At 43.0% G+C, this 10987-nt stretch overlaps 3 protein-coding genes across 3 annotated transcripts; 2 read left to right on the forward strand and 1 right to left on the reverse strand.

Moving 5' to 3' along the window:
• The first annotated feature begins 301 nt into the window (after window positions 1–301).
• LOC306699293 (phospholipase A and acyltransferase 2-like) lies at window positions 302–1646 on the forward strand. Its single transcript, XM_079163865.1, has 4 exons — window positions 302–461; window positions 889–1012; window positions 1115–1416; window positions 1500–1646. Exons 1-4 carry the CDS (start codon window positions 408–410, stop codon window positions 1563–1565), a joined length of 546 nt encoding a protein of 181 aa, XP_079019991.1. The 5' UTR covers window positions 302–407; the 3' UTR covers window positions 1566–1646.
• A 97-nt stretch (window positions 1647–1743) lies between these two features.
• On the reverse strand, window positions 1744–6162 carry alg2 (ALG2 alpha-1,3/1,6-mannosyltransferase). Its single transcript, XM_079163864.1, has 5 exons — window positions 6054–6162; window positions 5334–5505; window positions 5118–5255; window positions 4455–4622; window positions 1744–3413 (listed from the first exon to the last, which is right to left on the reverse strand). The coding sequence occupies exons 2-5, from the start codon at window positions 5502–5504 to the stop codon at window positions 2673–2675; spliced, it is 1218 nt and encodes a 405-aa protein (XP_079019990.1). The 5' UTR covers window position 5505; window positions 6054–6162; the 3' UTR covers window positions 1744–2672.
• Window positions 6163–6514: 352 nt separating this feature from the next.
• sec61b (SEC61 translocon subunit beta) lies at window positions 6515–9918 on the forward strand. The gene is made up of 4 exons (XM_079164825.1): window positions 6515–6648; window positions 7170–7267; window positions 8359–8463; window positions 9346–9918. The coding sequence occupies exons 1-4, from the start codon at window positions 6646–6648 to the stop codon at window positions 9431–9433; spliced, it is 294 nt and encodes a 97-aa protein (XP_079020951.1). The 5' UTR covers window positions 6515–6645; the 3' UTR covers window positions 9434–9918.
• The last annotated feature ends 1069 nt before the right edge of the window (window positions 9919–10987 follow it).

Consider the following 10987-nt stretch of genomic DNA (forward strand, 5'->3'; position numbering starts at 1 on the left):
AAATGAAACCAAGGCCACCTGCACTAATTGCATCTACAGGGACAAACAGTTTTCAGCTCTGAAAAACAAACGGCATCGCTCTGAAGAAACGTCTGAATCAATATGAGAAGTGGGAATTCAAAACTCAATGCAGGTTAATCACATAGTTTAAACAAACTGGAGGAAATATCAGAATAATTCATTTTTGCATGATTGACTGATGAGTGTCTGGCTGAACCTGATAGAATAATAGAGCACATATTAGATTAATAGGTAACATATTATGCTGCCTATCATCTTGAAACAGTTACAGTCGAGGCTATCTGAGGCTATTGAAGGTGTTTGGACTATTACACAACCTGGTTTCAGCCTCCCAATAATTGGAAAATGCACTTCAGTCAGTCTGTTGGCTTCAGCTCACAGCAACAATGGACCTTTTGGGGAACTTGGACAGCTTTTTTTCTCAAATGACAAGGCAACAGGTGAGCATTACCAAATATATCCAGAAATGCTTAACCTGATGCAGCAGTACCTTCAGTCTTATTCAAGGACTGAACGTGTTCATGTTTGCTGACCAGTTGAAGAGGTACATTTGCCAAAGTAAAACTATTTTTGGTAAAATAGCTTAGAAAACTCTATTAGCTCGAATTTAATGTGTAAATATGTTTGTGACATGAGGAATTCCACACTAGAAAGTCATGTTTTTTGCCGTATTGAGTCATTTTAAGATATTCATTACTGCTGCAGCTTGACTTTGGGTTAAATTATTAGATTTGCTGTCCATCATTTTCAGTTTTCCATCATAAATATCTTCTCATTTAAATTCTGTGAGAAAATCAAAAGGGAAAGAAAAAATAAGGTGTTGATGCTTTGCACTGCTCTAACGTTGCTCTTTTTTGTTACCTTTAGATTGATCCGAGTGTGTCCACAGCAGAGATTGGAGACTTGATTGAGTTTGTGTATCCGTGGTCAGGACTGTCTCTTTGGGGAGCTTATGTTGGGGAAGGCTGTGTTGTCCATTTCGGAGTGGGAGGTAAGAAACTGAAATGTGGACTGTATTTGAAATAACGACGTTGCACACATACAACTTAAAGAGCGTTAATCCGAAAACTTTCTATTTCCCTGTAACTGTAAGATGAGAACATGGCACAGAGAACCTGCCGCAGCTTCCTTCAACAATTGGTTCCAAAGTCAAACGGCGATCGTGTTCTCAGGAACACTAGAATCTGCACACAGCGCATTACGGAGATCAAAGTGCCTCCAGGAACTCGCATCAGGGTCAACAACAACAGGCACAACCTGGTTCCATCCCCACCGGAGATGATGAAGAACCGCTGCGAGACGTTCCTGAACCAGGAGTTCAAATATGACCTGGTGAAGTTCAACAGTGAGCATTTCGCCACGTTTGTTCGATACGGCACCGCCGTGTGCAACCAGGTTGGTTCAACGGTATGAGGTTGTGTGGTGTGGTTAATATTAGATATATAAAGCCAATCAGCCTATGTTTCAATTATTTATAGGTGCACGCGGATACAACTCAAACCCTGCAAATGATAATGCAACAACGGATGGAGACAGACATTTAAGATCGTCTGCGGTGCTTCTCATGAACGTCATCCGTCACACCGACTTTCATAATGAGCAAAAATAAAACTCCTTGGCTGCAATATTGTCTGAGAATGTTTCATTTCACAACTCAAAGCACAATCAAATATGTTCAATGAAAAGAGAAAAGAAAAAAGGATGGCACAACATTTCTGTGGCTCCGGGCTCACCCGGAAAAATCCTTAGCGAAGCATAATAAAACTTTGCCAACAAAGCAAACCCCATAAGAGTCAGAGAAGTATGTGTCCTCTTGTTTATTAGGACTTCAGGAATGTCAATAAGAGTGTTTCTATACAGTAGGAGGGCTGAGGAGGCCAGCGCGCAGACACATTGACCTTCTGCTATTCTCCTCGTTGATAATGACCCAGACAAAGCCACACTGCCCATCAACCAGACCTCTAATGAAGCCAAACACTCTATATCATCTGCTAATAACCTCACAGCAGCAAGAGTCATGAACAGGCCAGCGTCTTCTGAATGCGAGGAGGGGAACAAAGCGCTGGGCGGACAGGAAGTAGTGGAAAGCATCCTGTTTATTGATCTGGGACTGTGCGCTGCCTGATGGCACGTGGTGGTAACTACATGCTTCTTCTTCATCCCCCCCCAAACACACAAAGACAAAGAGTACTGTAGCAAAGCACGAAGAAGAAAAAAAAAAAACACACACACACAGTGCAAAAGTTTTCACTCTAACAATCAATCCTTTTGGTACACTCATTTGCTATGCTCTACACATGTACAATTACACGCACACCACCACGTACACACTTGCCGGTGTGGTATTTCTTTCCAGAGATAGGGGAGGTAAACTCGTTATTCTTGTCTTAATTGGTAAAGAGATTCCGTCCTTTTTTTCCTCTCAGCAACCCCTCCAGGGGAATGCTGATTGATTGTCCTCCGAGTCCTCATAATAGCCCCCCCCCCCCCCCACACACACTCTCGCCCCTCCGCACATTTACACACACATTCTCTGCTAGAAGACATCCTCTTCACCTCACTGAAGACCCCTTGTCATCCAGAGACATTTCACAGTTCAGTAGAGGATCATTTTTATCCAACTGTCTCCTGCTTCTCCTCCAGCTTTCACATCACTGGCTCAGCCTGACAATGTACCCATACAGCTGGTTCGAGAAGGCCTGAAGAGAGAACTTATCTTGAACCCTCCGTCTCCCAGCTTGTCCCATGTCCCTGCGGAGCCGCGGCTCCCTCGCGAGCTTCTCCATGGCCTTGGAGAAGGCCTCTGCCGTGGGCTCGCACAGGAAGCCCGTCTCCCCGTCTGCCACGCTCTCCAGGGGGCCCCCAGAGTTCACTGCGATAACAGGGCAGCAGCAGTACATGGACTCTACGGGAACTATCCCAAAATGCTCTCTACTCGGGGTGTACAGCACCGCTGCGCTGCCCCGCAGCAGTGCCACCTTCAGTGAATCAGAGGGGGAGCGCAGGAAAGTGACAAAGTCTTCCAGGTGGAGCCGCGCTGCTAGCTCTCTCAGTTCAGTATAGTGCTGAACATTCTCAGTAACTCGGTCATCGTAGCCTCCCGCCACCACCAGGTGAATACCTGCTCTCTGGCCTGGAGGAAGGCTGCTCTTCAGGGATGCGAAAGCCTCCAGAGCCAGCCCCAGATTCTTCTTTCTCTCGTATCGGTTCAGAGAGAGAAACAGGCATGAGGTTCCCTCGGGGAGCAGCCCTTCCAGGCCTTGTGCTTCACTGGACTGCTGGTCAAAGGTACGCGTGTTGAGGGAGGGATAGAGGACGTCTGTCTGGACTCCTCTTAGACCACGAAAGGTCTCTGTGAAGATGCCTGCGGTGAACTGGCTGTTTACCAGAATCTAAGAGGAAGTACAGGGAGATTAGTTCATAAGGATCTCACATATATCACACGCATTTTAATTCCCTATGAAGTTGGTGGCAGCCTGCAGTCTTTGATTATCCTGAAGTCTAGACTAAAGTCGAAATGTCAGTTTCTTTTCTGTCAGGGCCCTGAGCTCTTACAACAGCGTGCGCACGGAGATCAGGCTGTACCACATTTTAAATAATCACTTTGGTTTATTCAAGCTGTTAAAAATAATATACCTTGTATTTTGATGTATTATATTACACTATAGTTTTAGCAGCTATCAAGCACCAAACTCCATCAGTAAGAGAGACTTCACTTCTCTTAACCTGTTAAACAACATCTGGGTGAAATAAAAGTAGTTCTGAGCAAACCTCTGTGTTCCAAACTTAAACCACTGAGCTATATAAAAATATATTGTTCTTCACTAATCTTTTCCCTGTGACAGCACTGAAATTCCAGGATACAGTTTATTATAATCATGATCTATAAGTGATCTTAAATGTGTTTTTATGTGCTATAAACCTGCTTTGTGCAACAGAATAAACTTAAGATTCATACAATTTTTAACCTTGTTACTGTTTAGAAATCAACATTCCTGTCTGCAATCGGCAAAATGCAAAACCAACTAGAGAAACTAAATCACATCATCCTAGTAGGCCCAGCAACAGTCTGGCGACCTGTTCAGGCTCCAGACACCCTGCGACCCTGAACAGGATAAGCGTTAAAGATAGTGGATGGATGGATCTTCCTATTAGTTTTCAAAATTGGTTGAGAATGCTTCTTTATAAAGACATGCGTAGTTTTGGCCCCGGTCTCTCCTTAAGCCTGAAATCCTCACATAGGACCCGCTGGTCCCTTACAACAATTGTGTTTTATTATTATTTTTAAACTTGATCTAATCCATGTCTGGTATTTTTCAAAAGAATAAATGAGCTTTTAAATTAAACGTTGTACAATGACACAATCCTGCCCTGCAATCGGACCATCACAACCTGTAGAACGTTACAGCCTTCAACCCTCAGCTGTAACGTACCATATCAGCCATGCCAGTGGTGCGTTCCTCCAGCCAGTCGATGGGAGCGCGATAAAGCTTCTTCAGGGCCGACTTCCTCTGGGTCAGTAGCTGGTCTGGAAAGTGACAGTAAAACAAAACCTTCTTCCTGTGACGGGACAGTCGCAGCACCGGGATACACACAGACACCTGGGGTGAAATGAAAAGGGTGTAAACAGAAATGTACATGTCTTCCCTAAGAAAATATGGCAGCAGGAAAATACCAAATATAGAATATATATCATAGCTAAACATTCTGTTATATAAATTGACTCTAAACATGAGGTAAATCATACACTGTGTTAATATATCTAACAGTAAATGCACATATTAAGACAAGTACTGCAAAAGCTCTTTGTGACCTTTGCATGACATGTTTTGGATGATCGCAGTTTTCTCTGTACTGTTGTGCAAGAGAAACGTGATAACAACAGGAGCATATTTGTGCGAAAGACAAAATAGTAGAAGATAAGCAAGGGAGGGTCCACTTTATGGCAAAATGATCAGACAAAAAAGAAAAAGGGAGAAACTAAGAGACCACTGTTAACAATGGAAGATATTCTCTGAGCAACAGAGACAGCTAGAAGATACAGAAGGATGGCGAAGGATCATGCAGACAAATGGCTTCTGTAGGACAGGACTCACTTGGTCACAGAAGATGACATCGTACTCCACCCCGCTGAGGAAGACCAGGTAGAGGGCCACATAGATCATCCTCAGGTAGGCACACAGGGCATGCAGGTAACCAAACACACTGGTGGGTAGCCAGTCACCCACACATACCTATTAGAAGAGGAATTGAAACAATGAAAAAATAGGTGTGTGTCTTTTGAATTTGACAGAATTTTGGTGTTAACGTACCACAGGCAGTTCTGGGTCCAGGGTCTCAGAGAAGCAGTGTGTTGGGTCGTAATGGGCCGTCCAAATCTGCACGCTACATCCCTGAGACTTCAGAGCGACAGCAGCGTCTACCACCAGTCTCTCTGCTCCACCAATACCAAGGTCTGGATGGAGAAACACCACCCGCGCCATCCTGCACACAAGAATGATTCAAGTTCAAATGGAATCTGGAATATATTTACCTACAAGACAATGCTGTTTCGGAGAGAGGGAAGTTAAACACATTGCATATCTATATATAGATATGATGTATAATGAGATAAACTGATGGGCACAGAAAGGCCAGAAGACAGTGCAAATCATCCCAAAATCAGAAGTAAAAAGGGTATATTGACAGCTTAAACATTTGCTTGATAATGGCAAAAACAAACCAGATATGTATGAATCCACTCTCTCGTGCCAATAAGAGAAACTTTTCAGAATCGTATTGTTGACAAACGTCACAAATTTGTCCTTGTGGTTTATTAACAATGGATTTAGATAACTGTTTGCCTAAAAAAGTTATCCCATGCGTGTTTAGCAAATGTAAGTTAACTGTTACAGTGATGACATTATGCTGGCTAGCCTATGTAGCTGTTGAAATTATAACCGTTTTACGAAACTAACTTGGTGAGCAGTTGTCTTTGTGATTGAACACAACTATATATCCGCACAACCTAATTATAATGCAGTTATGTTTACCTTTTGGATCTCTCGACTACCTTGTCCGAGTTCGGATGCCTGCGATTAAACTCGTCTATTTGGCCGTAGCAGAATGAACTGTCAGGAAACTCTACTGTTTGGACGCCATGTTGGCTCAAATCCTCTCTTGTGATCGGGGCTAATCGCGATCTATTTGTGAGCCACAATGGCGTCTGTTTCCTCACTGTAACGGACGCGCTTCCTGTGAGACACGTCTCCTTCAGAATCAAAGCAGACCAAAAATATGCCTTTAAATTAAAATACAAGTACAAATCTAAATTCAATGAACTAGAGATACAGCTGGATTTCGGAAATGTTTGTAATCAAAATAGCCTAAAACAAGCTCCTAAAATATATTTTTAATTCATTATTATTGTGGTGAAGGCGATCAGCTGGTCAGGCTTCTGCTCGGTCTCCTCCGCTGGTCTTGTGTTTTGCAGTCGTGTCCTTTTTAGACAGGCGTCAGCTTTGTGGGATCTCTTCTCAAGTTTGGACCAATTCATACACCGACTGTCTGCTGTTCATTTGACGTGGACATCGGCTCGAAGAAGGGATCAGGTTTTCACCTCGCATCGGGACAAATAAAACAAAAATGGTAAGATACTTAAGATAAGATACTTATCTCCATCTGAAACTGCTAGCATACCAGCTCCAATGTGCCCGTTTAACGTTATACCTATGCTAGCGTTTTGCAATCTGTTAGCTAGCTTTCTAAGGCTAGCTTATCATTTGTGGACGTGGCTCTACTCAAACAGTCTCAAACACACATTTTACGATGGCCCAGCTCTAAATGAATGAATGAATGAATTATAACGTGATGTGTTCCTGAAGACATTTGGTTGAGACTCGGCATGTGGCCTTCGCTTAGAAGTTGAACTCAATGAACAGTGTGGACAACTAGTGAAGGCCTTTGCCATCAGTCTCTGACATGAACACACTGTATAGTTCAGAATCAAAAAGTAAATCATCTAATCAAGTATCATTGTTAAATCTCTTTATTGACATGCTGTTTTTTTTGTTTTTTTTAGCCAGAAATGTGTTTGTGAGAGTGACAGGTTTCAGGCTGTGTTCTCGTGTGTTCGTGTTCATTCATTAATTCTGGTGTCTTCCCCTCAGCCTGGACCAGCAGCAAGTGCAACCAATGTTGGGGCTTCTAGCCGTTCCCCCAGTAAGACGGTGGCTCCTCGTGCAGCAGGCTCCACAGTCAGACAGAGGTAAACACACACACTCTACCAAACCTCTACTCTTTATCTGGAAGGAAGGTGGGTAAGCGCTCCATAAGTGCATACAGATGTGTGTCACAGACCTGCTTAAATGGATGCAGTAAGAAAATGAATGAAGATTCTTCGATGTAGGACTCAAACGCTCACTGAATTGTTTGAGGAGTATAAACATGATGTGAATCATTTTCTACAGTTGTCACAGTCACCAGATTTCAACCCATTTGAACACCTATTGTACATGTTAGTTAGACTTGTTGGGTAGCCCTCTTGGATCAGCAAATCACCACAAGTTCATCACTCCAGTAGAGTTCAAAGACCTGGAGAATACACGAAGCATTAAAGCTGTTGTGGCAACTTTGATGTCTTGCTTACCCAGACACGCGTTGCATTGTTTTCTCCATTAGTTTGTGATCTGTTTGTCGGCTACCACTGTGAAAATGTAGGAGACTGCTTCTCATTAAACATGAGATGTAAGTTATGTGGTCATCTCGCTTGCACACATTCTCTATAATTATTTGTCAAATACCCCGAGCGCTGACCCCCGCCTGCTCATGTCATCGTGCTGTACGGAGTGATTGATGATTTTCAGATGGCCTTTCCCTTTATATGTGTGTGTGTGTCCTGTGTATATGAGAGCAGCAGATGGATGTTGTGCTGTGGGCTTAATCAGTGTGTAATCAGAGTCTCGCTGTTACCTCTCCCATTATTACCCATTACTATCACCCTCTTCATTACCTCATTAACCTCTGTTTAATCTCGTCACGAGCGAAGCAGCCATGAATCACTGCGCTCCTTCATCAGCAGCTATTATAGTTAGTTACATTGTGAGTACAGTGTATAATGGCGAAGATTTGTTATATTTTCAATGAATGTTTTTTTTTTTTTGTCAAAATGTTTGTTTTTAAGAAACTGCTGGATGAGTAAAAGTTATCAGATTTTCACAATATCTGTTCTAATTGTCTTGTTTTCCTATAGAGGCATTTCAACAGTTGATGATCAGATTAGTTATCTCGTAAACACTAGTTTGTGTGTATGTAGTGTAGATATATACTTGACTTGGTATGTGTGTGTGTGTTCCACAGGAAAGCTACCAGCAGCGGTACACGCAGCGGTGGCAGGACCACAGGATCTGCAGGTACCGGTGGCATGTGGCGCTTCTACACAGAAGACTCGCCAGGCCTCAAAGTGTAAGTGCAGTTCATAGAAGCAGAACACACAAGGACATAAACACGAGCAAACAAATTTAGCCACTGACATTTCTAACTTCCATTCACAAACGCGTACTAATACTCAGGATTTCCGACACTTGATATCATTAGTGTCGTATATTTTCATCAGGTAGAATGGGAGGAATGTTTAACGGCAGGAAATTGGACAAACGTGCCTCTGTGGGCCAAAAATTAATCTTTTGAGGTGTGTGTGTGTGTGTGTGTGTGTGTGTGTGTGTGTGTGTGTGTGTGTGTGTGTGTGTGTGTGTGTGTGTGTGTGTGTGTGTGTGTGTGTGTGTGTGTGTGTGTGTGTGTGTGTGGAAAACGCACTTTTATAAAACTCTCAACCTCATGAACTTTTATCCTACTGCATCCTCGCCCCGAATATCTGAGGAGGCGTCCTGTCTCCTGGCCATAGCTGGCTATTGCTGATCGATGGTGCCGTGGTGGTTATTGAGTGCGTCTCTCCAGCAGTCAAAGGAGGGCAGACTCGCCATACAGTTCTGTATATCGAGTGTGTGTTTGTTCCTGCGTTAGACGCTGTCCTCAAAGCTTCATTAAAGGATGCACTCTGAAAGGTCAACTCAATTACAGCCTCCTGTCAGGGAGAGGAGGGGCTGCTGAGGAGGTGGTTGGCATGGCAATGCTGCTACTTAGCGATGCACCCCACACACACACACACACACACACACACACACTCTCAGTCCCTCCTTCAGCGATGAGAGCGCCTCCTTGTTTCCTAAGCTCGTCAATAAAATCAGCCACTGCACTAAGACTCTCGCTGTGGTTGGAGTTTGAGCAAATTATGGGATTTTGCATGTTTTAATCTGAGTGTTGATCAATTTGTCTTTGTCGTGACAGCGGCCCGGTGCCAGTGCTAGTGATGAGTCTGCTCTTCATCGCGTCGGTCTTCATGCTGCACATCTGGGGGAAGTACACCCGCTCTTAAACTCTCCCTGATGACCTCTGACCCTGTGGCTTGGCTTCTTAACACATTGGACTTGGACCAAACAACAACAACCACCATACTCCCCTGGTTCCCTTCTGAACTATCAACAACAAACAACTTGATTTTTATTTTTTATGCGACCGATTCAGTTCATGATCTTCATCTGCACAGATGTTGGTATCCACCTTGTTGCGGTTGCCCTTCCTGTATTTTTAAAGATCTGAAGGGGTGAACGGGACGAAGCCATGCTAGCCCACCACTGATGTAATATCTGTGTGTGTGTGTGTGTGTGTGTGTGTGGGGCTCTCCCCCCAAGCAGTATGTTCCCGCCACTGCTGCATGAAGGTTCCGTGCAGTACTCAAGGACATTGTTGTTTTCAGGCCCCAGAAAACATTTCCTCTTGTAGCCTGGATTTCATTTTTTTTGTTAACAGCATTTGTACAAATGTAATTGTAATATTGTACAATAAAAAAGTAAAAATCAATGTTTGTGTTGAAAGTCACCCTTGTGCTCTGAAATAATAACCCAATTGTGTTTGAGAAAGAATCCGTTTAATGAGAAAATATGTTCCTCAAACACATTTTCAGTGACAAGTGAGGCAGCATTCTCACTTTGAACCTTCTGTAACCAGACTTTTGAAAGCTCGACATTTTGCCAAAAGGCGTTTATGAACCTTTGTTTCAATGAATGCTTTCAGGCAGAACAGGATTATTAAGAGAACCACCGAAGTGTAACATTTTAGTGTGATTGACAGTTCACCTAATTAAGGCTTAAACACATTCAAGCGACCCTTATTTGACTGAGGTTTCAGCCATAACCCACTTTTTAATATTTTCACTGAACCCCGTTGTTTAATCAACCTTCATTGTCTTAAATATGTCGTCATATGGTTCAACAAGACTACACATCTCACACACACACACATACTTAAAAGCATCTAATCTGACACCAGCTGATTTAAAATAAGTGATTGATGGGATGGAGGTGTTCAAAGGCATCAGCCTCCAACATGGGCTGCCCCAGGGTTTGTCCTCACCACCCGCACTGAAGCTTTTTCTCCAGCTGCTCTCAATAATTGCTGACAGGCAAAATTAGTTTTTGAAAAGTGTCAAGTCGTCATGTGCCGGTAATACCAGAAGGTAAACAAGCTGCAGGATATCAGGAATTGTATGGCTTTTGTCTGATGACCCAAATCCTGAATGTTACATGCTGTTTATTAGTTTGTCCTATTTTACATGAATGTCCATTTAAATCTGGTGCTTCTAGGAGAATAGACCACAACAATCAGCTGACAGTATATACCTGCATATATCCAAAGCACAATAATACTTTTTGTTTAATCACTCTCTAAAAAAAAGATTTAATCAATAAAATGGGCTTGTAATTTGTGTTGATGTTGAGAAAGAAATACTGCATTTAGGTTTCCCTGTAAATTTACCGAAAGGCCCTTTTCTGTCTTTTCCTGAGGGGGGCGCTACAGACTATTATGTGAAGAGCACTGGCTCAGAGAATATGAAGATATAACTGTCCTCACTGAGGGAGGGCATGAACAC

Source organism: Pholis gunnellus (genome assembly GCF_910591455.1).
Source record: "Pholis gunnellus genome assembly, chromosome: 8".
Classification (NCBI taxonomy): Eukaryota; Metazoa; Chordata; class Actinopteri; order Perciformes; family Pholidae; genus Pholis; species Pholis gunnellus.